At 43.4% G+C, this 27,709-nt stretch overlaps 1 protein-coding gene across 1 annotated transcript in view; it reads right to left on the bottom strand.

Moving 5' to 3' along the window:
* LOC137439555 (uncharacterized) overlaps positions 1–25,560 on the bottom strand; it is a 35,919-nt gene extending 10,359 nt beyond the window's left edge. Inside the window, exons 1-5 of the mRNA XM_068135411.2 lie at positions 25,503–25,560; positions 23,906–24,051; positions 10,174–10,315; positions 9,278–9,380; positions 431–609 (exon numbers count right to left, since the gene is read on the bottom strand). Of these exons, the coding sequence (XP_067991512.1) occupies positions 431–609; positions 9,278–9,380; positions 10,174–10,267 (376 nt within the window). The 5' untranslated portion in view covers positions 10,268–10,315; positions 23,906–24,051; positions 25,503–25,560. The remainder of the gene's footprint in view (positions 1–430; positions 610–9,277; positions 9,381–10,173; positions 10,316–23,905; positions 24,052–25,502) is intronic.
* Positions 25,561–27,709: the final 2,149 nt, after the last annotated feature.

The following is a 27,709-nucleotide window of genomic DNA, read 5'->3' as shown; positions in this document are numbered from 1 at the left end:
GTAGGGGAGATTGGGGAGAACCGAGACAGGGGATGGCATGACAAGGGGGGGCAGGTGGTTGGAGGGGGAGCGGGTGCGGCGGTGGTCAAGCTGTTGTAGATGTTGTCAATTTTGCGTTGGAAGAAAGAGAGGAAGGAGATGCAGTTGTCTACTGTGAATGACTGGGTGGTGGTGTTCAGGGGGCGGAGGAGTTTGTTTATTGTCGAGAAGAGTGCTTTTGGGTTTCCGGAGCCAGAGTGGATAATTTGAGAGTAGTAGGCAGAGCGGGCGCGGGAGAGGGCATCTTTGTAGTGTTGTAGGTGGTCCTTGTAGGCTTGTAGGCTTGCCTGGGCGTGAACGTTGCCTGGGCCTCAGGTCACATTTCAGCAGCACCTGCACAAATCACCTGTAAAGATGACGAGAGAGTACCTAACTGGCTTTTCAATCTCACCTTGTTTTGGTTCAAGAAAGGAAGATTTCCAGGAAGAGGCTTTCGAGGCATTCTTCGCATGGATTATCCCAATATAATCATCCGTGACCAGCACGTGCTCCGAGATGTCGCAGCACGTTGTGCCGGGATGGCCGCATTCCCGCAGCTTCATCGGACATTCATCACTATAAGAGTCGACCCTGCAGAGTCCAAATTGATTAGATGTACCAAAGCACTTGAGGAATGTTAAAATGATCAACAACAACAACATGCATTTTAAGGCCATTTTCTCTGCTAGAGCGGGGATTATCCTTGCGGTCCCCATGACAATCTTCTTCATTTTGCCCTAAATAAAATGATCGCTCTCCAACAAAACAAATAATGCTATTTAAATATTTGCCCTAAATAAAATGATCGCTCTCCAATAAAACAAATAATGCTATTTAAATATTTGCCCTAAATAAAATGATCGCTCTCCAATAAAACAAATAATGCTATTTAAATATTTGCCCGAAATAAAATGATCGCTCTCCAATAAAACAAATAATGCTATTTAAATATTTGCCCTAAATAAAATGATCGCTCTCCAATAAAACAAATAATGCTATTTAAATATTTGCCCTAAATAAAATGATCGCTCTCCAATAAAACAAATAATGCTATTTAAATATTTGCCCTAAATAAAATGATCGCTCTCCAATAAAACAAATAATGCTATTTAAATATTTGCCCGAAATAAAATGATCGCTCTCCAATAAAACAAATAATGCTATTTAAATATTTGCCCTAAATAAAATGATCGCTCTCCAATAAAACAAATAATGCTATTTAAATATTTGCCCTAAATAAAATGATCGCTCTCCAATAAAACAAATAATGCTATTTAAATATTTGCCCTAAATAAAATGATCGCTCTCCAATAAAACAAATAATGCTATTTAAATATTTGCCCTAAATAAAATGATCGCTCTCCAATAAAACAAATAATGCTATTTAAATATTTGCCCTAAATAAAATGATCGCTCTCCAATAAAACAAATAATGCTATTTAAATATTTGCCCTAAATAAAATGATCGCTCTCCAATAAAACAAATAATGCTATTTAAATATTTGCCCTAAATAAAATGATCGCTCTCCAATAAAACAAATAATGCTATTTAAATATTTGCCCTAAATAAAATGATCGCTCTCCAATAAAACAAATAATGCTATTTAAATATTTGCCCTAAATAAAATGATCGCTCTCCAATAAAACAAATAATGCTATTAATAACACTTTGTACAAGTCAAAACCTTTGGACGGATAATGAATATTTCATTGGAATGGAGGATAATTGCGTTTGATGCACGATGTACATTTTCCAACACGAACAATCCATCTATTTCCTTTCTAATCTATGACACTTTATAAAATGATGGTGACACTTTATAATCTTCTCCACGCAAAGTACAATTGATTTGCATCCAACCTATTACCTACATGCCAATTAGGAATATCCCAGTGTCCTTACTAAATATTCCAATATGCATAATAAATATCCAAACGTTCTTAACATATTAAGTAAATATATCAATGTGCTTATTAACTCTCCCAAATGCTCTTATTAACATCCCAGTACTCGTATTGAAATACCTAATGCTATTATTAAACATGCCAGTGTCCTTATTAAACATCCCACTGATGAAGGTCAGGAAGGCAGAAACACCTCCATGGATTGATGACCGTCCACGTGATTGGCTGGCATTGCTAATAACGTTGGCAAGTTGACGTGTGAGCTGCAGTGTCACAACCGACAATGCTCGTTTGCAGCAGGCGAATCTCTGTCTTGCACAGGCCCTGCCTACTACAGACTGCAGATTAAGCTGAAAATGCCTTTTTAACAGTTTAAATTAATTAAATAAATAACACACACATACACCACACTAAAGGAAAATATATAGGCTGGGCAAAAAAAGTGTGTGTGTGTGCGTTTGGAGGAGGTAATAAAGTATACAACACAGTAAAGGAAAATCAATATTCATTTCGTTAATAAATCAATAAAAATAAAAACTTCAAGTATTAGATTTCTCCAAACGAACAGTTTTCACCCCTCAGCCCAATTGGCTAAGGGGTATTGTCGTCACGGGCGTCGTCCGGGCGGGCGGGCGTTCGGACGTCCGTCAACTTTTGGTTTCTGTCAATTTCAAGGAGAACGGCTTGTCCGATTAAATCTCCTGTTTGCAGTGTGTGTTGGGGTTGAGTAGAGGAAGGTTCCTTTCGAAAATGGGCGCGCTGCGATTTTCAATATGGTCGCCACGGCAGCCATCTTGAAATTGGTTTCCATCAATTTCAAGCAGAAGGCTTGTCCGATTAAATCCATTTTTGCAGTGTGTGTTGAGGTTGAGTAGAGGAAGGTTCATGGGCGCGCTGCGATTTTCAATATGGCCGCCACGGCAGCCGTCTTGAAATTGGTTTCCGTCAATTTCAAGCAGAATGGCTTGTCCGATTGAATCCATTGTTGCAGTGTGTGTTTGGGGTTGAGTGGAGTAAGGTGCCTTTCGAAAATGGGGATACTGCGATTTTCAATATGGCCGCCACGGCAGCCGTCTTGAAATTGGTTTCCTTCAATTTCGAGCAGAACGACTTGTCTGATTAAATCCATTTTTGCAGTATGTGTTGGGGTTGAGTAGATGAAGGTTAATGGGTGCGAAATGGGTTAAAGGGCGAAAATTTCATTACTTGCAGTTCCTACTCGGGATACAACTTCGCTTCAAATAATAAATTATCATCAATGCTTCCTTTCACCATGCATGGGCTGAGGGGTTACGCCCGCTTTGCGGTGCTATTTATTATATTTGGCAACAAGATACGGGGATGCCCATGGGGTTCAGATCCAAACCCTTTCTTTGCAAATTTGTCCCTGCACATGTACAGGAATGAACTAACAAAATGTGGGAAAGGGTGGAAACAGCTTTAGATTCATTGACGATTTACTAGCAATTAATGATGGGTTTGTATTTCATCAGTTTCATGATGCTATCTATCCAAAATAACTTGAATTTAAAAAACACACTTCAGTTTCTTTTTTACAGCGTGGCTCATAGGGCAAAGCAGTCTAGAACAGTGTTTGCCCATATGTATGTATGTATGTATGTATGTATGTCCCCTCAAACGTATACCAGTCAGAGCTGAGGATCTGGTCACATGACAGGGTGATGTGATTACGTCTGATGTCATTACGACGGTACAGTGGCTGACTCTCCACACTCCGGCATTTTGATTCTAATTTCGTTCAAGCTGAACATATCGTCGAACCTGTCATATATCACAATCACCATGCTCTACCTTTAAGTTTTTCATTCTGTGTGAAACGGAAATAAAACGATTGTTAAAATGACCATCAAATATCGAAAGCATAGGCGTTACGTCTCTTGCAACAAAACGGTATGTAGAGGCCTTAGGCTTTATGCCTACCCTTCGGGGCGCTTCGGACAAATTAAGCCCAGGTTTCTTAATACAGTAGAGTATCGTTTCAGTGGTATTGTTTTCGTAATAGTAATAATATAGTAAATATGACCATAACACTTTAATCCCAATGTCGTGAATACAAAGTTGATGGATTGAAGCGGTGTACGAAACTAACAACCGCGGAAGTAAGGAATGCACCTCGGTTATTTGATGGCATGTTATTAACCCAACCATTGTGGGGTATATATATACTGTATATTACAGTAGATATTCTCACAGTTCTGTAGATCTTCCCTCATTCCTCCAAATTTATTTTGTTTAATGTTATAAGCAGCATTAGCAACTGTTTAAAAAGATAATCATGTGCGTGTTGTGGTTTACAATATTTTACAAGCCCGACTATGCCGCTGTTAGACTTTCGGTCTTGTTTAGAATTACAAATCCATATCAATAATAATAAATTTCATACCAAACTATATGATAAATGAGATGCTTTTCCAATCCACATTGTAAGAATGTCTTCGACAGCAACGTTCCTAAAAAGCTATTCTATGGTACGGTTGCAGGTCTTTAAAACAGCTGTTCACCACCATCTCTTATCTTCCCCCATCCAAAACATTGATATTTTCTACCACTGTTAATCCACCCCAGATCCACTTTTCTGAAATACCGACTTCTTTCCTGGAAGTCCTCGCAGTGTCCATGTGTTTTTTTTGTTACCTCTCCCACCCCCACCCCCTCCTTCCCATGCCTCCTCCCCCCCAAGCCCTCTCCCTCCCACAGATCTCGCTCGGTCCCCGCTCTCAAATGTTGTACTTGTGTGCTTCCCCCTCTCTCCCCATCTTGTCTCCAGCTCCCTTTATTTCGTCTAATGTGTCCGTTTTTTTTTTGTCATTAATGTTAGCTCTTACATGAGCCTCGATCTTGTATTTTAAAAAAAAGAAAAAAAAAAGGAAAAAAAAGGACAGAGCAACCACACGCAGCACTGAACTTATGCATAGATTAAAACAACTAGTTAGATGTATGTTAACACAAGGAGTTACAGTTAAGAGATTAAGTTTTCTTTGAGATCATAAAACGACACCAAATACAACTAGAACTGTGAGCAGTGATAGGTTTCCAGGCAAAATGGCCAACATACCATGTGACTGATGAAGTCATCATTTTCAAAAAAATTCATCATGGGTATTCGATCATATCTGTCAATTTTGGTTTGGATCGGTTAAGTGGTTCTGGAGATATAGATTTTAAATTTTTTTATTCCCTTAGATCAAAGATGGCCGCCAAACCACGTGACCGATGACGTTCTTTTTTGCAAACTTTTATCCCCATGTCTAGGCGATCATATTTGTAAAATTTTGCGTTGATCCGTTCAGCAGTTCTAGAGGACAAGAGGATGTTTAAAGATAATTACCTAATCGGAAATGGCAGCCAATGCAAGTCAAAATTGCAAAAACAAAATTCATGGTGTACGAAGGTACATTGGTATCTTTAACGAATTAAAGTTTGGTAGAGCTAGCTCAGACGGTTTTCTCGGAATAGTCTCCACAAAATGTGTGGGAATAATAATCCTTACAAGAACAAGAGGCTTCTAGTGGGAACCTCAATGGAAGCCTAATTAGTGAAATACAATATGAATGGTAAACATATAAACGATATATTCATAGAACTACATTATTTAATCTTGCCAGGAGCCAATCACATTGCACCTAGCCTCACACAAACCAATCAGTGTAACCACGAATGAACAGCCATCTCTGTTTATATATACTAGGGCATGCCCGTACTATATATATATCTAAAATTATATCCCCCCCCCTCTATTTACATGAAATGGTTTGGTCCAAAGCGAACGGCTTGCGAGTACGGTGACAATCCCCCCCCCCTCTATTTACATGAAATGGTTTGGTCCAAAGCGAACGGCTTGCGAGTACGGTGACAATCCCCCCCCTCTATTTACATGAAATGGTTTGGTCCAAAGCGAACGGCTTGCGGAGTTTGGTAAAGAAATCGCCATAGCGTGCACAAACGCGCAGGAAAGCGAAAGCATCGCAAATTAGTTTTTATTAGTTTTAAAACATAGTTTAACGCCAACATAGCGCCAACATAGTTGTGAAATAAATGAATACGCTCTCAAATGTGCCGTCCGAGGCAGAGTCTGTTCGCCACGTTCGGCACACGTGATAGCTCGCTGCTCTCTGATTGGTTGAATCGTTTTTTGGACATAGCTCGGTAACTACTTGTCCGATTAATTTCAAACCTTGAAAAGGCACATCCTCGGGTCCCCAGCAATATACCTGGCAAGTTGCAAGTATATCGGACCCGTGGTTGTCGAGAAACAGCGGTCACAGACAAACAAACAAACACACACACAGACACACACACACACACACACACACAGAGATTACTGGAATTATAGATATATATATATATATATATATATATATATATATATATATATATATATATATATATATATATATATATACATATATATATATATATATATATATACATATACATATATACATATACATATATATTGTTGCGAATATGGAATTTGGCCTCCATATCCGCTTGTAAATATTCCCCTATTTCCCCCAATACTCCCCAACTATCCCCAATCCCCCATTCCCTAGTCCCATTGCCTGTAAATAACACTCTGTAGAACCGACCTTCCCCTTTTTCCCCCATTAAATGTCGTGCCCAGGTCCACCGCATCACACGTAGACAACTTTCGGACATCTTGCTAGTTATTCTTAGTCTATGTCAGTTAAGGACTCATTTCCATTAATTCTGACTCTTCGTTGCACCAGAATGTGATTATATGGCACCAGTAGTGAGTTTAGGACCTTTCCCATACCTCCTCCCGTCTTCTTCCCCAAACAACAACAACAACAACTACAACTACAATTACAACAACAACGACGCTGCGCGGGGGAGTGTGCGTCATCACACCGGCTCGGTTAGCCGCCATTGACAATGCGCTCCGGACCATGCGCTCCACGAGGTTACCACGAAGGGGCTCCTTGTCAGTCCCTCGTCAAGGGCGGAGCCGGTAACCCCCCCCCGCACGCACCCAATGAGAAGCGACGTGCCGATTCCATCTGGGGCGGAGCTAACGAGCCGAGGGCGTGTCACTCCCCGCCGGATATACGAAGCGACTCACCGGATGTGAGGTCAGATGCGCCCCCAGCTTAAGACGACAAGACGCCACCTCGAGCGCTGTGAAACCTCCCGCATCTCTGGACCGGACCGGGTCGATTCTGCCCTGAGCCCAGGTGCACCTGGAGCCATCGCTACCTGCCTTTCCTTGCCATCAATCCCCGTGTGAGTCAGCCTTTTGTCCCGTTTATCTGTCGTCTGTTGGGGTTAATATAAGAGTGTGTCTAAGTGCTTGTCTTTCTATGCTGTACCTCTCGTCCCTGTAATCTGACCTTCCGCCCTAATATAATCTCCTCCGGAGGTCTTGAGAACCGTATCCCTGGTGTGTCATTTTAATCCCAGCCGTGTGTCTTTTCCTTCATTGACCTAGCGTAGCGCGATTAGTCAACGTTCGGGTATAATCGGGTAACTTGTGCAGACGTGGTCATACCAAACCGCTCGGTAAATAACATCTAAGCCACGTCTGTAACAATATATACATATATATATATATATATATACATATATTGTTGCAGATCCGGGGGACGGCACTCCCATTAGCAAGGGGGGGTTAATCCCCTTGTCCTGTTAAGCTGGCCGTCCGACCGGTCCTGGGGGTATGACGTCACTTCCGGTCGGTGGTGAGTAGGGTTGTAAGCCCAATCCGTCCCACTACCTAATTACCACCACCGGCCGTAAGCGAGGAAATACTCCCACCCGGGCCGCAGCGTGATTAGATGCGCCGAGCGAAGCGAGCTGCGACTCGGGCCGTTAACGAGACTAAACCCGATTATAGCATTGGCCGAATCGTGCCACAGGTACTCAATCGAAAGAAAGGACGCAAACGATCGAATAAGAGAAAACCCAGAAAATAAGAACAAAGAGTGGGTTTATTAATTATATACAAAAACCCAAAGAAGAGGAAACAAAAGTAATATACAGAAGAAGAAGAGCAAAAGGACACAGGGCAAGCTTAACTATACAGTCTTACTTACAACCCCGGACAAACAGACTCACACGAATAGGGAATGGCAGGAAGGAATGGCTGGAAGGAGGAGAAGGTCCAGGCAGACTGGCAGGGCAGGAATGTCAGGGTAGATGCACAGCGTCGAGGTCCGCTCCAGTCCACGCTCCGGTCCACGCTCCGGGCTATAGGCAAAACCCGGCGGCAGCTGCACATATTAGTTTCACGAGGTCTGACAATGTGAATAGATGGCGAGATTGTCGTTGCCAACGGACCCGCTCTCAGCGTCTTCTCCTCTTGCACCTCGGACCTTCGCACTCAGCTCTCCTCTTTCATCTGTCGACGCACTCATCCCTCTCACTCATCTGTCAAAGCAGTCCCTCGCAACCACTTTTCTTGTGCGTTTTTAGATCAAGCCGCCGGCTCCCAGGACAAGTCCAACGGCGAGCTTGCCACGGCCCTGGTTGGCTTTCAGAGCTCACTGGCTCCACCTCTGATGGTGAGTTGATGTGCCACACCTTGTTCTTGTGTCCCACCCCCTTTTTCCTCGGTCTGAGACCGCATGTTCAATGGCGGCTTGGGGCAATCAAACGAACCAAGACGAGGGGCTGCCTACTGCTACTGCACTTTGAAGAGTGGGAGAGATGATTGGGGAAATTGAAGGGGCCTATCTTATTTGATTAATGCAACGCAGATCCAACTATTGGGAACAGATCCTTAACTGAAACACATAATAATGAAATAACTACAGAGAGATCCTATGGTGCTCTACGTGTTGTACATGGACTAACTAGGGTGTGATCTTTAATAAAGCCAAATAATGGGGATATTTACAGGGGATCATTTATAAGGGAACATTTACTAAAATTTACAAAGTGAAGGTTCTAAAAACCGTAACAATATGTATATATATATATATATATATATATATATATATATATATATATATATATATTAAATACATATAGGTACTTTTATTTCGAAAATACATGAATAAATAATACATTTTAAAACATTTTAAAATAAATACGTTTTCAACATGTATGAAACACAAGAAGGTAACCTAAAAGTACAACAAATTAGGGCTCAATGAGACCGGAGCAATGGCACAATGCATGAGAACGTGAATGAAATGCAATACGAGTAATGTGATATGAAACTGTGCGGAGGATGAAAGGGTCCATTTTCTCACATGGAGGAATTGGATGGATGAAAAATCCCGACCCACTTTTTGTTGTCCTTACACCTCTCCTCCCCCCAAAGGATGAGCAAGCAATGAAGATGTATAAACTGTCATGGTGTGCTCCTTACACCTTTAGTTGGACTTCGTATCTGCTCTTGCTGCTCTCGGGTTTCCAGCAGAGCTTGAAGATGAAATCCCATTTCTCAAACCACACATGGTCATTTGATTCTCCTAAGCAGGAGAAACACAAGGTGTAATATAAATGCTTCAAATGGGCCAACTGCCCCCAACAAAACAAGCACCATATTTAAATGTTTGAATGAGGTTTTCATGGTTGAGCACAATTCAACTTTGTCACAGTACTGACAAAGGAAAATGGAACCTTCACTGTGGAACAGATTTGGCGATTCAACCGCATAGCTCCACCCAGCACCCTCCTACTGACCTGGGGGAATTTCCCAGAACTCAGCCCACCTTTAACAATAAGCAAATGCAATGTTTGGGCATGCTTGCCTGCTTAAAGCCACAAATATCATTGGAATACCCTCAGCTTGTCATGTCGCCAGGGCTTGCTGGGGTGGAACACAGACAACGGGCTGCCGAGTACAAACATAGAGAAAACTGAAGAAATTGTTTGGTTTTTCAACACATTTCCCTAATTCCATTAGGCATGGCTTGTCCTCAGACCACCTTAAAAGCTCCCCTCCAATAAGTGTGAACGTAGGTCGGTGCAATGTCTGGGATGGAGCCACAACGGGCCCAAGATAGAGAAAAACACACACACACACACACACACACACACACACACACACACACACACACACACACACACACACACACACACACACACACACACACACACACACACACACACACACACACACACACACACACAGTAATTCCCTTGGGGAGGATTTCCCAGCGGACCAAAACCCCACTAAATTCCCATGTAGGTTAGTGAGACATTTGCGTGAAGGGAGGATAGTTTATTTGTATATTTTTGTTGTCATGTTGTCAATCTTACCTTTGTTGTTGAAGTTACAGTTGCAGTTGCAGTTGCAGTTCCCTGTAGAAAACACTCCAAGCAGCAGCAGCAGCAAGGAAAGCATCCACAGCATTGTGGGTTGGATCCGTTGGTAAGGATTATGGGATGGCACAGGGTCATCCTAAATGAATGCAACACACCAAACAAATGAGCAACTATGATCAGAGCCAAAACTAGCACGGCAATCAGTAGAGAGCATACCTCCACCAGGTGAACAGTTTACGTTTTGTATCCTAGAGTAGACCAGAAAATCACATTTAATCAAAATCATCCGTCCATAACTTTGAGGTATCCTGCTTTGTATAGCTTTTGGCCCCATCTCCCAATGGTGAACAATCACTTAAAAAATTATATTAGCCGGATCCGGATATTCACCAAAATTAAATCAATTCTTTGTTGTCACACACGCACACAACCTGTCCACCAAGTTTCGTCCAAATTCGTCCATAACGTTTTGAGATATCCTGCTATTTGTTGATTTTAGCCCTATCACTCAATGGTGAAGAATCACTTAAAAATTACATAATTCTCATATCCGAATATTCAGATCTTCACCAAAATCGAATATATTCTTCGTTCTCACACACCCAACCTGTCCACAAAGGTTCGTCCAAATCCGTACATAACTTTTTGAGATATCCTGCTATGTATCGTTTTTGGCCCTATCTCCAAATGGTGAAGAATCTCTTTTAAAATCCTAGTAGCCGGAACCGAATCCGGATCTTCAGCAAAATCTAATAATTTCGTCCGTGTCACATATGCTACATCTCTGCCCAATTTCGTCCAAATCCGTACATAACTTTTTGAGATATCCTGCTATGTATCGTTTTTGGCCCTATCTCCAAATGGTGAAGAATCTCTTTTAAAATCCTAGTAGCCGGAACCGAATCCGGATCTTCAGCAAAATCTAATAATTTCGTCCGTGTCACATACGCTACATCTCTGCCAAATTTCGTCCAAATCCGTACACAACTTTTTGTGATATCTTGTTCACAAACAAACGGACAGACAGACGTGCAAACATAACTTCCATCCACCATTGGTGGCGGAGGTAATAAATACCTACCAATGGATCATTCATTCTATCAATATCAGATCACTTTCCACGTAGCTTCCAGAAAACTAGTGTCACCTTAAACCTGGGATAAATTGGCCAATGGACCATTGTAGAAGTATGGGAAACATGTTTCACCCTGGAAGAGGCCTGCTCTGCTTGTAGAATATACCACCGAGGACCCATTCTGAGTGAGTCTCCACAAATATACGATGCTCAGATTATGGTATTTGGAGTGAAACCTGATTAACTCACCTGCCTTACTCATCACCAAGCACATAGGAGTTCGAAGTTTTATCAATGGAACATGAGTCACTTTGGACTTTGGACTCAAGAACACCAACAAGGGTGTAATTCCAGCAAAGAGCTGCAAATCCAGCAAAACAAAATCTTCAATTTCAAAAGGTGTAAAGGGACACCTACACATTGTTATGAAACAAGGCGAGGGAGGGTGTCGCATCGTGGTACGTATGCTGCATTTACTAAGCTTGTATTTAAGATTCCTCAATTTCGGAGACAAACGTTTTTCTGTGCTGTTCCAGTGTGGAAGTCCAGCATCTACAGTATATCTGTCTTTGTCCTCTTGTCTGTTCAACTCCAGAGTTGGTGTTATATCCACAGTGCTTTCGGAAAGTATTCACACCACTTTACTTCACATTGTGTTACGTTACAGCCTGAATTTTAAAATGATTAAATTGAGATTTTTGTTGTCACCGATCCACACGTAATACCCAATAATGTCAATGTGGAATTAAAAAAAAAAAAATTCTCACCGCAGTTTCACATTTTTACAACCATAAATAAAAATGAAAGGCAGACATATCTCATTTACATAAGTATTGAACCCCCTGAGTCAGTACTTCGTAGAAGTGCCTTTGGCAGCGATTATAGCTTTGAGTCTTCTTGGTATGTCTGAATCAGCAATGCACATCTGAATTTGGGGAGTTTCTCTCAATCTTCCTTGTAGATTTGTTCAAGCTTTGTCAAGTTGGATGGGAGCGTCGGTGAACAGCAATATTCAAGTCTTTCCACATATTCTCAATGGGATTCAAGTCAAGCCTTTGGCTGGGCCACTCAAAGACTTTCACATTCTTGTTCTGAAGCCATTCCAGTGTTGCTTTGCTTGTATGCTTGGGGCCATTGTCCTGTTGGAATGTAAATCCTCACCGCAGTCTAAGGTCTTTTGCACTCTGAAGCGGGCTCAAGGATTTGCCTGTATTTGGCTTCATTAATTGTTCCCTCTATCCTTACAAGTCTCCCAGTCCAAGCCACTGAAAAACATCCCCAGAGCATGATGCTGCTGCCGCCATTCTTCACGGCAGTGATTGTGTTAGATGGATGATGAGCTGTGCTGGGCATTGTTGTATTGGTATTGTTACAGGTGTTGTAGTGTTACAACAGGTGTCGTAACGGGTGTATGGAGAGGACGCAGGAAAATAGCAGCAGAATAGGATTGATGTGGGGAAACAATATAATGTTGATCAGGTAAAGTTCGGTAGTTCTTATTCATGAAGTTGTCAACATCATGCTTGAATGAGCGAATGAGTCAGGAGAAGGTTGAAAAGAATTGGCATCATTCAACTGCTGTAAAATAAGATCACCACGAGTTAAATTGAGGTATTCTGAAATATTTTAGACTTGTACGATTTCATAATCAAGGTGAAAATGAAAAGTTTGGCAGTGTTTCACAGCATCTTGTATTGTTGGTGCGGTGTCGTTCGTGTCTGCGGACATCGGACATCTCACTTCGTCAGTATCCACCAGATGTAGCACTTTGCATTCAGGCCAAAGAGTTCATTTTTCGTCACATCAGACGACAATCTTTTGCCTCATGCTCTCAGTCTTTCACTTGCCTTTCTCAAACTCCAGGCATGCTGTCATGTGCCTTTTCTGGCCGTCTGGCCACTCTCACATAAAGCCTCGATCTGTGAAGTGCTGCAGAGGCTGTTGTCTTTTTGGCAGGTTCTCCCATCTCAGCCAAGGAACTCTGTAGTTCTGTCAGTGGTCATTGGGTTCTTGGTCACCTCCCTGACCAAGGTCCTTGCCCGGTTGCTCAATTTGGTCGCACGGTCAGATCTCGGCAGAGTCCGTTACATATTCTTTCCATTTCCGAATGATGGGGCTCACTGTGCTCTTGGGAACTTTCAACACTATAGAAATGGTTTTATACCCTTTTCCAGATCTACGCCTCCTCACAATTCTTTCTCAGAGTTCTATGGAAAGTTTCTTGGATTTCATGGTGGAGTTTCTGCTAAGACATGCACTGTCAACTGTAGGACCTTCTATAGAAAGGCTTGTTTCTTTCTAAATAATGTCCAATCAATTGAATTTGACTCCAACCAAGTTGTGGAGATATCTCAACGATGATCAAAGGAAATTGGTGCACCTGAGCCCAATTTGGAGTGTCACAGCAAAGAGGTTGAATACCTACTGACAAGACATTTCTGCTTTTCATTCTTAATTATTTTGTAGAAAATTCGAAAAAAAAAAAATCCCACTGACATAATGGAGTATTATGTGTAGATGAGTTGTAAAAATATTAATTTTTTATCCATTTTTTCATCCATTTTTAATTCAGCCTATAACGACAAAATGTGAAAAAGTCAAGGGTTGTGAATACTTTCAGAAGGCACTGTGTATATACATATATAACTGTGAGAAAGAGCAGATACTAAAATAAAATAGCAGAAATTAAATGAGTTGTGGAGGTAGATACAGCACGATCTCAATTCAGACAAGTTTTCGGCCAAATGGGCCTTCTTCACGGTCTTCCTCAATTTAAGACATTCACTGTTGGCCTAAAGCTTGTCTGAATAAAGATTAGAAACTCATTTTATTTCTTCTGGTTACATATACATATTTCTTCTCCTCTTCTTCTTCTTCTTCTCCTCCTGCACTTTACAAGGTGTTAGTTAGACTCAATAGCAGTAAGCTTCTGCCTGCCTTGATCACAATACTCCTCCACTCCCCGCTATCCTCAGCCAACTCTCTCCACCCTCCAACCACCCCTACCTTTCTGTTATCGCTCTTCACACAATCCTCCCACCTCAAACATGGTCTATCCTTGTTCCTCCCACCTTGTTCCCTCAACCTATCTGCAATCTTTGCCATTCTCTCTTTCCCAATCCGCACAAAGTGACCAGTCCATCTCAGCTCGCATTTCACCAATCTCCCCGTCAAGATCATCTGCACACCTCCCACAGTTCATCCATCCTCCTTCTGTCCACCCTCTTCATTGCTGTAACCCCCTTGACCCAATTGTTCTCACAAACCTTCAGCCTCTTTTGTTGTCTCTCTGTCACAGCCACTGCCTCCAGACTCTAAAGATAGGCCGGCGTTACACAAGACATCAGAACCTTTCCTTTCAATCTCCTCAAAATCTTTGTCTGCCAATACTCCCTCCACGCATTCGTACTCACCTTAATCCTCCTCCACACCTCTGCCTCTGACTTACCATCCCCGGTCACTGTTCCCCCAAGATACTCAAACCTATTTCCTAGTCTGATCTCCTTCCTCTCTAGCCCGATATTCTTTTCTTTTCTCTACTGCCCAAACCACATCACCTCCGTCGTCTCCATGCTCATTTTCAGCCCATGTTTCTCGAATGCCTCCTTCCACTCCCCCAGTATTTCCTGCATCTCCTGCCCACTCTCCACCCCAACAGCAAGATCGCCAGCATACAATATCCTCCCCAGAATATCGTTCATGTTCACCTTCCTGCTTACCAGCTCGATCATCATGATAAACAGGAGTGGGCTGAGAGCTTCACTGCCTCAAAATGATGTTCACACTGAACTCCACAGACATCCCAGGACCAACGAAAACGCTTCACTTCATTCCCTTATATTACATCCCTTCCACCAACCTGACTTCTGTTTCGGCCACTTCCATCCATCTCATTGTCGCCATCACCATCTCTCTCGGGACATTGTCGTAGGCATTCTCCAGATCCACAAATCCCAAAGCCATTTCACCTTTCACTTCCAACCATTTCTACACCAGTTGTCTCAGCACGAACATCCCATCTGTCGCCCCCCCCCCCCCTACTCTTTCAAAACCCCTGCCGCTCTTCTTGTGTGTTATATATATATATATATATGCCTGGAGGATGGCCAAGAGGTACGCACACTCACCTCTAAAATTCCGACCCAGCTATAAACTGCCATCCCGGTGTTTCACAGGCAGAGAGATTCATCAATGAGTGTGCCGTCCCTCAGATGAATGTTAAACTGGGCAACCCCTTTGCCAGCATTAGTTGGAGGAAGGTAAAGACCCCACAGTGTCCTCCGTGAATAGTTAGAAAGCTATCGCTGGCACCCCAAACAAATTTCAAATTCCCTCCAAAACTACCGCTGGGAAGGCAATGGCAAACCCTCCAGTATAACCCTTGCCAAGAAACTGATTTGGCACCGACGCTCTGTAACCGAACAAGGTATATCAGAATAAATAAATAAAAATAAAAATACGTGAATCAACCTGCAAGAACATGTATTTGTTCCGATCGAGACTCTTTGGCATGTCCAAAGAGGAGTGGGACCAACGAGACACCAACAACAGATCATCTGGGCATGGCGCAAGGCTATGATGAAAAGGGTGAGCTGTGAAGGAGAAGTTGAGCTGAAAAGCTTCTGTTCTCAGACATTGACGGAGCTTGGTCATGGATGTGAATACAAACAAGGTGACGATGTAAGAGCTACCACAGGTGCACGGAAACAGGCCCCATCAGAGTTAAATCCCTTTGGCTGCATCAGTGGTGACCAAGATGTCAGTGATGGCCTATCCGTGGATGAGCTAATGAGAAGTCTCACTGAACAGCTAAGAGCAAAGCATTATGAACAGTGTGTCACATAAAAAGGTAACATGGAAATCCCCTTGGTTTCGCTGGTGCTCCAGGTTGAGGCCTAGGGGATGTGACCGTGCTCGGGGGAGGAGGCGGGCTGAAGTGCCGTACTGCCAAGTGATTTGAATGGCCACAAACTTATTGCCAGATCGCATCACCTGCCTATCTGGACTCCAAGCAAACTGAGATGTAAAATTCACACCTTCGCTTTGAGAGTCTTTCATCAGTCGACATGCTAATCCCTCATCAATCATCATGCTGCGAATGGAATCCATTCTCTCCATTTTCCTTGGTGTCTTGCATTTAATTTTTATACGATTTATTATCCATATAGATAGTAAGGTGGCCCTTATTTTTGAAAGTTTGCAATGTTAAGCTCTCACCCTCTGCAACTGGTCCATTTGCCCGAAGAACAAACCAGGCCAAATGTCAGCTACATTCTTAAACATTTCGAGGTAGTCCAGCACCGTTGAACATTTCCCCCTATAGGCCATGTGATTGAGGTCACGTAACACTAAAATCACATATCACAGATAATACAGTATGTATCACAGAAATAAATAAACACCGTTTGATAAAACATGCTTATGAATAATTATCACATCTATGGCCGAGAAATATAAAATATAAAAATAATAAAATATATATAAAATCCTGATTCTTGAAGGTGCCTGGACTACCTCTCAATATAAACAGACTTGTATGAAAGTTTGACTGCAGTGTTTCTATCCCAAATGGATCACATTTAGGCCATGAGAACATTCAAATGAACATTTTAAAATGTTCACCCCGTTTAAGGGCCACCCTAATAGATAGACTTTATAAAGCTGCACCATCAAAACGTTTATAGAAATTCCAGAGTTGAAAATACTATTTTATTCAAACAATGTTTACTGAATGATACTTTGATGTGTAGAAGATGCAAGTTAACCGGGGGCGTCCGCTTCGGCGTTTTGGGCTCAATACCATTCTCCGGATACGGATCCTTGGTTTACTTTGATTAGGATCTGTTGTATATTGGGATCCGGATCCTTTTGTGAAATTGGAATTTAAATGCCTTCAGTGCTGTCCTTTTGATTCCACCTGCTTTCTCTGAGTCTTTTTCGTAGGATACCACAAGTAGGCTCATGGAGGAGTGAGGAGACGAAAGGTAAAATGGCAACGTCCTGACGTTATCCACAGTTGTACACACACAAGGGAAAAAACAAGCAGAAAAAGAGGAGAAAGAATATGGGATGAAACACAGCAACCTGCAGGCAGGCAAGAGGGCTGGATTAGGTGGAGCTAATGGGGGTATAAAATATCATTGGTAGGGATGGGGGATGACATGAGGTGGTGGCGCAGTGCTTGCTTAAAATCCTGGAGGGAACAGAGCGATTGAATCACCTCCAAAAACAAGAGAAAAGAGTGGAGATGTGTGGAGAGCCTGGATTTTGGGGGATTAACCAGGCAGGAGATTACTGGAGGAATGTGTGTGTCCTGGAGGAGCCGGGAGGGTGAGGGGGCTGAAAGAGCAGAGGTGGTAAAAACCAGGGTGACAACCGACCTGTCTGCAATCCGGGATTAACCAGCTTTGTGCTTTGGCCTCATCGTGGGAGATTCCAATAACGTTGAGAGCTTTCGATTCCACAGAATCCAGAAGCGAGATAGATATGTGATGCTAGGGCACCAACCCATAGGGGAAAGCAGAACTCCTTTGAGCTACAGACAAAGCTTTGTCGACTGTGAGTACTGAATAGTTATGATTTTTCAAGAAAAGACTTGGATCGGCGGAGGATGCCCAAGCCAACTTTGTGATACGGTAAGTCCAGGAGAGATCATGACTGATGGTGAGGTCTAGTCCAAGAGACTAAACCTCTTTCATTCACTGCACGGCAGATCATGGAAATAAAAGTAAACATTTTGTTTGTATTTATACATGCTACTCGAGTTTGTAGATTTAATAAATAACAAACATGGCTTTATATATTTTGTAAAAAACATTCTGCCCTTTCAACTCACACATGTCCTGCACATGTAACGGTCGATCACCTTTTCTTTGTTAAAGCGTATTACTCAGTTGAATGATTGAGGTCGTTGAGGAGGCACAGCTGTTTTGAAGTCCATAGCCCATACTACTGCTTGAGCTTTCCATCAGATGAGGGGAGTAGTGGAAAGCCCCTGCCCAACTTAATCACAATACTATCTATATATAAATGGAAGGATTAACTGATTAAAAAGAAGGTTGATGAAGGAAAGTGATAAAAAAGGAAGGAGAGAAGGAAAAGTATGGAAGTTGGGGAAGAAAAGGGAGAAAATGGGAAGGAAGAAGGGGGGTGTGTGGGGGTGGGAGTAAGAGAAGGGGTGGAAAAGAGTCATGTTTGGAACATACAAAGAAAGGGAAAAAATGGAACAAGGTCACCATTTTATGGATTTAATATTTTGGCTAGAGACTGCCATGTTAAAGCAGAGATTGCTCTGATTGAGGGATTTTGACAGGATGGTTTGACGAAAACTGACAATAGTCTAGTAGGAAGACTAGGTCCCCCTGCACCCCCCGGAGATATACTTCTAATCAGTGTTTCTAGATTGGAAAAAATGTGTAGAAAATGACTAGCTATGGCCCCAAGCTGAAAAAATGTCCCACATACCATTTTTATGCAAATTACTGCTGCAAATTTTATGCAAAATTATGCAAATTTTATGCAAATTTTTGATGAGGAGTAGAGTTGAGGGGTCTTTGAGGGCTTCATCGAGGTGCTCTCGGTTGCAAGACTGGGTCATTCTGAGAAGCACAGCAGGGTCAGAGATCATGATGTTCTCCTCCTCAGTGAATCTCTCCATCAACAGCCTCTCCATTGCCTCACACACTGTTTTGAGGCAAAAGAGGGACTTTGCGTAGGCCTTTCCACTGAGAACACCTTTGAGAGATCCACTTGTTACTAGTTGTGCCTCAAAGAGAATCTCTGCATATCCAGAACCACGCATCTTGTGTCCAGTGAGCATCCCGATGTAGTTCATGGATGTGTGGAAGGGTCCAATCGTTACTACATGACTAGCAAATTCATTTGGCCAGCGCCAGATGATGGGAAGGGCTTTCATGCAGACACCCAGATCAAATGTATTCAGGACCCATCTCTGACCCACCTCAGCAGTTGCTGCCTCGGAACGCTTCAGTAGCTCACGAACAACTGCGTTGTCTGTGATCGGTTGGTGGATAGGCGTGCAGTAGTCGACTGTTGATTTGCTGGGTGGGGGAGAACCAGTTGCAGAGGTGAAACCCCCTAGCCCAGGCACAGGCTGCAGGCCATTGCCATGCCATGCAGGCACCAGGCACAGACCGATCACAGACAACGCAGTTGTTCGTGAGCTACTGAAGCGTTCCGAGGCAGCAACTGCTGAGGTGGGTCAGAGATGGGTCCTGAATACATTTGATCTGGGTGTCTGCATGAAAGCCCTTCCCATCATCTGGCGCTGGCCAAATGAATTTGCTAGTCATGTAGTAACGATTGGACCCTTCCACACATCCATGAACTACATCGGGATGCTCACTGGACACAAGATGCGTGGTTCTGGATATGCAGAGATTCTCTTTGAGGCACAACTAGTAACAAGTGGATCTCTCAAAGGTGTTCTCAGTGGAAAGGCCTACGCAAAGTCCCTCTTTTGCCTCAAAACAGTGTGTGAGGCAATGGAGAGGCTGTTGATGGAGAGATTCACTGAGGAGGAGAACATCATGATCTCTGACCCTGCTGTGCTTCTCAGAATGACCCAGTCTTGCAACCGAGAGCACCTCGATGAAGCCCTCAAAGACCCCTCAACTCTACTCCTCATCAAAAATTTGCATAAAATTTGCATAATTTTGCATAAAATTTGCAGCAGTAATTTGCATAAAAATGGTATGTGGGACATTTTTTCAGCTTGGGGCCATAGCTAGTCATTTTCTACACATTTTTTCCAATCTAGAAACACTGATTAGAAGTATATCTCCGGGGGGTGCAGGGGGACCTAGTCTTCCTACTAGACTACAAGGGTCCAGGTGGACAGGGGAAGAGGAGATTCAAGAAGAATGATGTAAGGGGGGTAAATAGTACAAAATAATGTAAAGGAATGAATGAAAGGATTGTTCCTGAGTGAATAGAAGAGGTGAGTGGATAGCTAGGTGGCGAATACCCATTATTAGGGCGAATCGTTCTCATGGCGATACAAGCACGAAACTTGGCATTCATGTTCCTGTATGAATACTCTTTAAATCCAGTCGATTAGCCAACTCGAATTCAACATGGACATTTTTCAAAATCAAAATGGCCGCCAGAATTGCTAAAAAGTGCCATAAACTTTTTAATATTGAATTTAGGATGTACGAGTATCAATACAAAATGACAGAACTTACTTATTTTATATTTAAAGAGTATATTGTTACGGACGCGGTTAAAGATGTTATTTTTGACCGAGCGGTGGTATTACCGCGACCGAACAGTGCTTCCTTGATTAATACCCGATTTGCCCCAAACTTTGGCCGGATCGCGCCACCGCTATTCAATCGGGAAAACTCTAAAGCGACCGAATACAAAGAGGAAGAAGACGTACAGAAGAGTAATTGGATTTATTATTTACACATATAAGTAGGAAGAAAGCAGTCACGTTTATTTACAGACGAGATTAGATACACAGTGCAACGCTAGCTTACCTACAGTCTTAATTAACCCATGGACAGAACAAACAAGGACAGACTCACGCGGGGAATGATGATAGGACTGGCGGGAGATGGATGGCTTGCGGGATAGGGAGGTCCAACTGGTCCTGCAGCCGATCGACTCGTTGGGCAGGCGCCGCTCCTTCGCGGCCCTGCTCCAAACTGCCGTCCAGGCCTCACGCTGCTGTGGCTGCAGTTTCGGTGGCTCCAGCTGCAGTAAATGCAGTTTCAGTGGCTCCAGCTGCAGTAAATGCAGTTTCAGTGGCTCGAGCTGCAGTTCAACCCTGGACTTCTTTCGGACTCAACTCTTGGACTCCCTCTCATCTCTCGGTAAAAGCTCATCCCCTTCTGGGACACGCCCTGCCTGCGGGTTATATAGGCCCCGCCCCTCAACCTTCGCGAACCTCCTCGATGTTTCTTTCCACACCCTCTCCAAGTCCAACCCCTTGTTCGTGGTTGGTTGAGGGGGCTGACTCACTCCTCCCCTCTATGACGAGGTGGGGACCCGCCTTTCTTCCCCAACCCTGCCTCATGGTCAATGGCGGATGAAGAGAAAACCGCCCAAAATGCAGTTGGCAATGCGAATGGCAATTGACGAAAAGGGGGAATGGAAGTTTTGGGAGTGGGAATGAAGGGAATCGATCTCTTTCACTGGTGCAATGGAGTATTTCAATTAATGGGAGACACAGCCTTACCCTAAAACACATAATAAGATATAAGCTATCGAACAGGGGTATTCTATGATAAGCTGTGGTGTGGATGCTTTATGGACTAATTATGGGACGCCCTTTGACCTTTACACAGCTCCGGAGGCAGGAGGCGCAGAATAACAATAATAATAATACACACAATAAAAAAAATACAGTCCTCATATCCGCAACAATATATATATATATATATACATATATACATATATATATATACATATACATATACATATACATATACAGACTTGGCATTTAATATGGAATATTTTTTTTGTGGGGGTGAACTTACTTTTCAAGATGACTTAGAACCAAAAGTTCATTGGAATTATGTTGAAATTATTCTACATTTTGTTAATGTGACCTTTAAAAGAAACAAAAACCACATTTGACATTTCGAAACAAATAAATTGATCCTTGAAAGTGATGTAAACTGATATCGAACTCAATTCACGGACAGTACTGTGTTAAACTTCTGTACGTTTTCCAGAAGTATCTCTTTATTTTGCACATTAGCCAATTTTTTTTTTAACAAAAACAAAAGTTAAATTACGACTGGGATTACCGACAGTAAAATTACAGTTCAGTACTTCGTGTAACCCCCACGAGCATTCAGAAGAGCACGTACACGTTGAGGCATGCTGTTCACGAGATTTGCCAAGGTTTGGACAGGAATCGCTTGCCATGCAGTGACAATAGCCTGCTGCAATTCACGCACAGAGGTCGGCTGCTGGTCCAAGTGGTCGATTTGACACGTTAATTCTGCCCACAAGTTCTCTATCGGATTCATATCCGGGGACATGGCAGGCCACTCCATATGCTCTACACCACGGTCAGCAAGAAAGTGTTGGATCATGCGAGCATGATGAGGCCGTGCATTGTCATCTTGGAAGACAAAGTTTCCTCGAAAGGCTGCACGAGCAAATGGAAGCAATGTTTCTTCCAGAATGGCCCTGTACTTGAACTGGTTCAGGTTTCCATTCAGAACAACCAGGTCAGTTTTGCCCCCTGCATGAAAAGCAGCCCAAATGGTCACCCCACCACCTCCACCTTGGACTCTTGGCACTATACAATCTTTGTTGTAGGCTTCATGCACTTGTCTGCATACTCGGACGTGGCCATCTTGACGATAGACCAGAAATCTAGACTCGTCACTGAAGATCACATGATTCCAGTGTCCTGGCTGCCATTGACGGTGCTCTCTGGCCCACTGCAATCGGCGCTGGCGGTGTTGTCTGGTCATGCGTGGCTTTCTCAGGGGACGCCTGGCACGATAGCCTGCTTGAACCAGTCGTTGGTTGACTAGCCTTCTGGATACAGGCACATTTGTCAGTTGCTGCCACTCAGCCCTAAGCCGATTAGCTGACTTGGTATGGCCATTGCGGACTAACCGGTGCAGCTGGCGATCATCCCTCCTTGTGGTTCTGCGGGGACGTCCTGGCCTCGGTATTGGAGTAGGGACACCCCTCTGAGCATTTCGTTTCAGGATCTTTGACACCTGACCTTGAGTGATGCCATACTGCCAAGCAATAGCACGCTCTTTCATGCCGTAATTTCGTAAAGCCACCACTCCATGACAAACAGCATTGTCGAGTTGACGGACCATCTCCAGAGGAAGCGGCAATAACTTTTGGAGATGTGCAGCAGTTGTTTTCCACTAATACAGAACGCAACAACCCTTGTATACCCGACTGTGAAGCCAATCGTCAAATGCACCTGTCCGTACATTTTGCCATGCCACCTGTGATATAATCCTGTTGTTCTCTTCTTGCTGTGACAGACAATCAGTGACATGGTTCATTCAACAAATAAATCACCAAAGTGTAAAAGAAACTCACCAGATTGATATACTGAGTTAAGAAAGTAAACCCAAGTCAAGAAAAAATATATATTCCATATTAAATGCCAAGTCTGTATATATATATATATATATATATATATTGTTGCGGATCCGGGGGTCGGTGCTCCCCTTATCAAGGGGGGGTTAGTCCCCTTGTCTTTTAAGCTGGCCATCCCCCCAGTCCTGGAAGTTACAACGCTCCTCCACGGTCGAGATTGGCCAGGGTGATTGGTCAAGATGGATTCCCAAATACCTGCGTGCCAATCCCTCCGCGAAGCAGGGAAATATATCCCGCTCGAACCACGGACAGGTGGAAATTGCCGAGCGGTTTAGCAATCCGCAATTCGAGCGGTTAGCAAAAAGACTAACCCGATTCTGAGCGGTTCTAATCGTGCCACGTATACTCAATTGAGAAATCACGAAAGCGATCGGATGGAGAGGAAACCAAAAGGTAGGAAGAACAGAGATTTATTAATTACGTACAAAAAATCCGAAGAGGAAACGAAAGAAGGGCATGTACAAGGGAAGAAGAAGAAGCAGACAGGGCAACCTTATACAGTCTTAATTAACACGCCCAGGGCAACACAAACATACTTACACGGAAGGGGAATAGCAGGAACAAAGGTCCAAGCAGATGGGCCAGCGTTGGCTCCGGCCCCGGTTCACGCTCCACTCCGGTCCACGCTCCGGTTCCGTGGCGAAACGCAGCAGGCAGCGTGGTGGATATTGTCGGCGCAAGCGGACCTTAAATGCGGGGGGGTTCATATATCAGGGAGGAATTGCGTCCTTGAATCAGAGGAATCATGACGCGTGCCTCTCCAATGGTGCCACTCTCCCCTGCAGATTCTCAGACTTGGCAGGCTCAGACTCGGCAGACTCCAACTCCAAATCCGACCGACTCGTGTCTCACTCCCACTCTAGAAGTAGTCCCACGCGTGCACTTATATTACGCGCTCGCGTATCAAGCCACGTGCTTTTAGGACACACCCACCGGTGAGCTCGCCTCGGCCCTGGTTGGTCACGAGGGCTCACCTACTCCGCCCTTAACAGGGCTACGCCTCGCTCCGATAACTCCTCCCCCTTTTTCTCCGCTCTGACCGCATGGTTAATGGCGTTTGGAGCGAGCGCTGCGGCTGGCAGAGGCGCGCAATTACCATTTGGAGGGAGGCTAAGCCGCAAAATGAACAGGATGAAAAAGGGCCTATGTTATTTGATTAATGCAACGCAGAGTCAAACTATTGGAAACACAGCCTTACCTGAAACACATACTAATGAAATAACTGAAAGGTTCCTATGGTGTCCTACGTGTTGCAATATGGACCAACTCGGGTGCGACCTTTGACCTTTGGAAAATGGGGATATTTACAGGGAATTATTTACAAGGGATTAATTTTTACAAGTGACGGTTCTAAAAACCGCAACAATATATATATTATGAACAAAGCCACCAAGTGTCATGCCGGAGTGATGACGTTGGGGTTGGGTAGTCACGTGATATTCATAAATTACCTTTAAAACCCCCATTGGCCAAAGGATCAGGATGTTCTGATAGATACCAACCTGATTTGGGTGGCCAATAAATTACATAATAAATAAACACCTTTTTAAAAGAGAAACTTGCTGGAGGAGAGTACAGGGAAATGAAATCAGGAAAAGGTGTACCTTTCTAGGAATCATGAGGATATGAATAAACGATAAAACAAATCGACATATTACACTGTATATGGGATTTTATTAACCTTGGATTAGCAGCATCAGGAGACAGGCATGACGTTAACACTAAAGAGGTTAACCCTGTATCCCGCTGGCAACGTGGCATTTAAAAAAAAAAAGTTTTACCTGTAATGGTCAAACAGCTCTCATACTTTATCGGGGAAGGAACCAGGTATTTAGAAGACTACAAGATTTCGTCAAGGTGAGACTAGGTCTGGGTCGGCGGACGATTCGAACGATCGGTTTTATCAAGTGAAGGTTGACAAAGGTTGTACATTGAACCTGTACGAACAGTCGTGGGAACAAAAGTGAACCCTCTCCTTGCGTTCGACGAAGAGCTATATGTAAACGTCAAACACGTCGAATTTACCTTGCTTTCCACAGCGGTAAGCACACCTTTGTATACCTTCAGTTGATTTAAAAAAAAACTAATCCATACATTTAGTACAAGAATGTAAATTAACATTTATTGTATAACTTACCGGAATTACAAGGCACGAACTCCAACGCTCCAACCCGACTGCGCAAATTGTTGGTGGAGGGCAGTGGCCTGGGCTTTAAACGTGCCGACGATGACGCCCCAGTGCATGGGCGGAGTCTATAACGAAGTGGGCGAGCGCAGCATAGGCACCTCCCTCGTACGTTGGTTGGGCTAACGTTGGTTGGGCTAACGTTGGTTGGGTTGGTTGGGTTGGGTTGGTTGGGTTGGGCTAACTTGCCTCCAGCATGTGCTTCTCAAACTCGATGTTTACAGCACTTCGAAACACGGAGATCGTTTTGGAAGATTTGGGGGTGGGGGTCAGGGGGTAAAAATGAATATGAATGAATGAATGAATGATCGTTTTAAGGCCATTTTCCCCGCTGGAGCGGGGGTTAGCCTTGCGGGCCCCATGACAATCATGGTTCCCTGTTTGAAGCAATGTTTTTATGGCCGGATGCCCTTCCTGACGCCAACCCTTAGTCACCTCTTACGATGCGCAGGGATACGGTGTACCTATTCTAAATCGGGGTACACACCGGGATCATTCAAAAGGAAAAGGTGAAAGCAGAAGGAATAAATTGGTGGGGGTTCCCCAAGACACAGATACTTCAACTTTCAGCCTTTTCGGACATGACAACTATCATGTCATGGTGTTTGTAAGTTTCGTGTTGAGTAACACGTAACCACAGTTTGCATTCTCGTAATTGCTGTGAATTTCAAAAAACCCGCCGATCATCCCTCTCGGAGCTTGCTCATCACATGTCCAATTGGAAAGGGGATTTGGAACTAGGATTTCATACACTGGGGGTTCCGTTTTAACCGGATGTTCCCATCTGAGCACTTCGTTCCCGTTCTGCGATACCATGGTGATGGTGGAGTCCCATGTACAGTACCTTCATAAAGTATTCACACCCCTTGACTTTTTCGCGACCTTTTGAACATTTTGTTGTGTTACATCCTGAATTTAAAATGGATTAAATTTAAAATTTTTGTCACTGACACTCAAATTACTCCATAATGTCAAAGTGAAAACATGTTTTTAGAGTTTTTTAAACAAGTTTATTGAAAATGAAACACAAAAAGATCTCATTTATATAAGTATTCAACCCCCTGAATCAATACTTCGTAGAAGCGCTTTAGCGGTGATTCTAGCTTCGAGTCTTATTTGGTATGTCTGTATCAGCTTTGCACATCTGGATTTGGGGAGTTTTCCCCATTATTCCTTGCAGAATTGCTCAAGCTCAAGCTCAAGGTGGTTAACAGCAATCTTCAAGTCTTTCCACATATTTTCAATGGGATTAAAGTCTGGGCTTTGGCTGGGCCAGTCAAGGACTTTACCATTCTTGTTCTGAAGCCATTCCAGTGTTGCTTTGGCTGTATGCTTGGGGTCATTGTCCTGTTGGGACGTAAATCCTCGCCACAGTCTAAGGTCTTTTGCACTCTGAAGCAGGTTCTCCTCAAGGATTTGCCTGTATTTGGCTCCATTCATCGTTTATTCCATCCGTATAAGTCTCCCAGTCCCTGCTGCTGAAAAACACCCCCATAGCATGATGCTGCCACCACCATGCTTCAGTATAGATGGTGTTCGATGGGTGATGAGCTGTGCTCCGTTTTCACCAGATGTAGCACTTTGCATTCAGGCCAAAGAGTTCAATTTTCGTCTCATCAGACCCCAGAATATCTTGCCTCATGCTCTCAGACTTTCATGTGCCTTTTTGCAAACGGCAGGTGTGCTGTCACGTGTCTTTTTCTCAGGAGTGGCTTCCATCTTTCCATAAACCCTGGATTTGTTAAGTGCTGCAGAGACTGTTGTTTTTTTTGGCAGGTTCTCCCATCTCTGCCAAGGAACTCTGTAGTTCTGTCAGAGTGGTCATTGGGTTCTTGGTCACCTCCCTGACCAAGGTCCTTCTTGCCTGGTTGCTCAGTTTGGTCAGACAGCTAGCTTTAGGAAGAGTCTGGGTAGTTACATATTCTTTCCATTTCCTAATGATGGAGATCACTGTCCTCTTGGGAACTTTCAACAATCTAGAAATTGTTTTATACCCTTCGCTAGATCTATTCCTCCTCATGATTCTATCTCGGAGTTCTACGGACAGTTCCTTGAACTTCATGGTGGAGTTTCTGCTCTGACATGCACTGTCAACTGTGGGACCTCATATAGAAAGGTGTGTTTCTTTATAAATCATGTACAATCAATTGAATTGGCCA

This window comes from Myxine glutinosa, chromosome 14, assembly GCF_964187855.1.
Source record: "Myxine glutinosa chromosome 14, kmMyxGlut1.1, whole genome shotgun sequence".
NCBI lineage: Eukaryota > Metazoa > Chordata > Myxini > Myxiniformes > Myxinidae > Myxine > Myxine glutinosa.
This window is presented reverse-complemented; position numbering and strand designations above follow the sequence as displayed.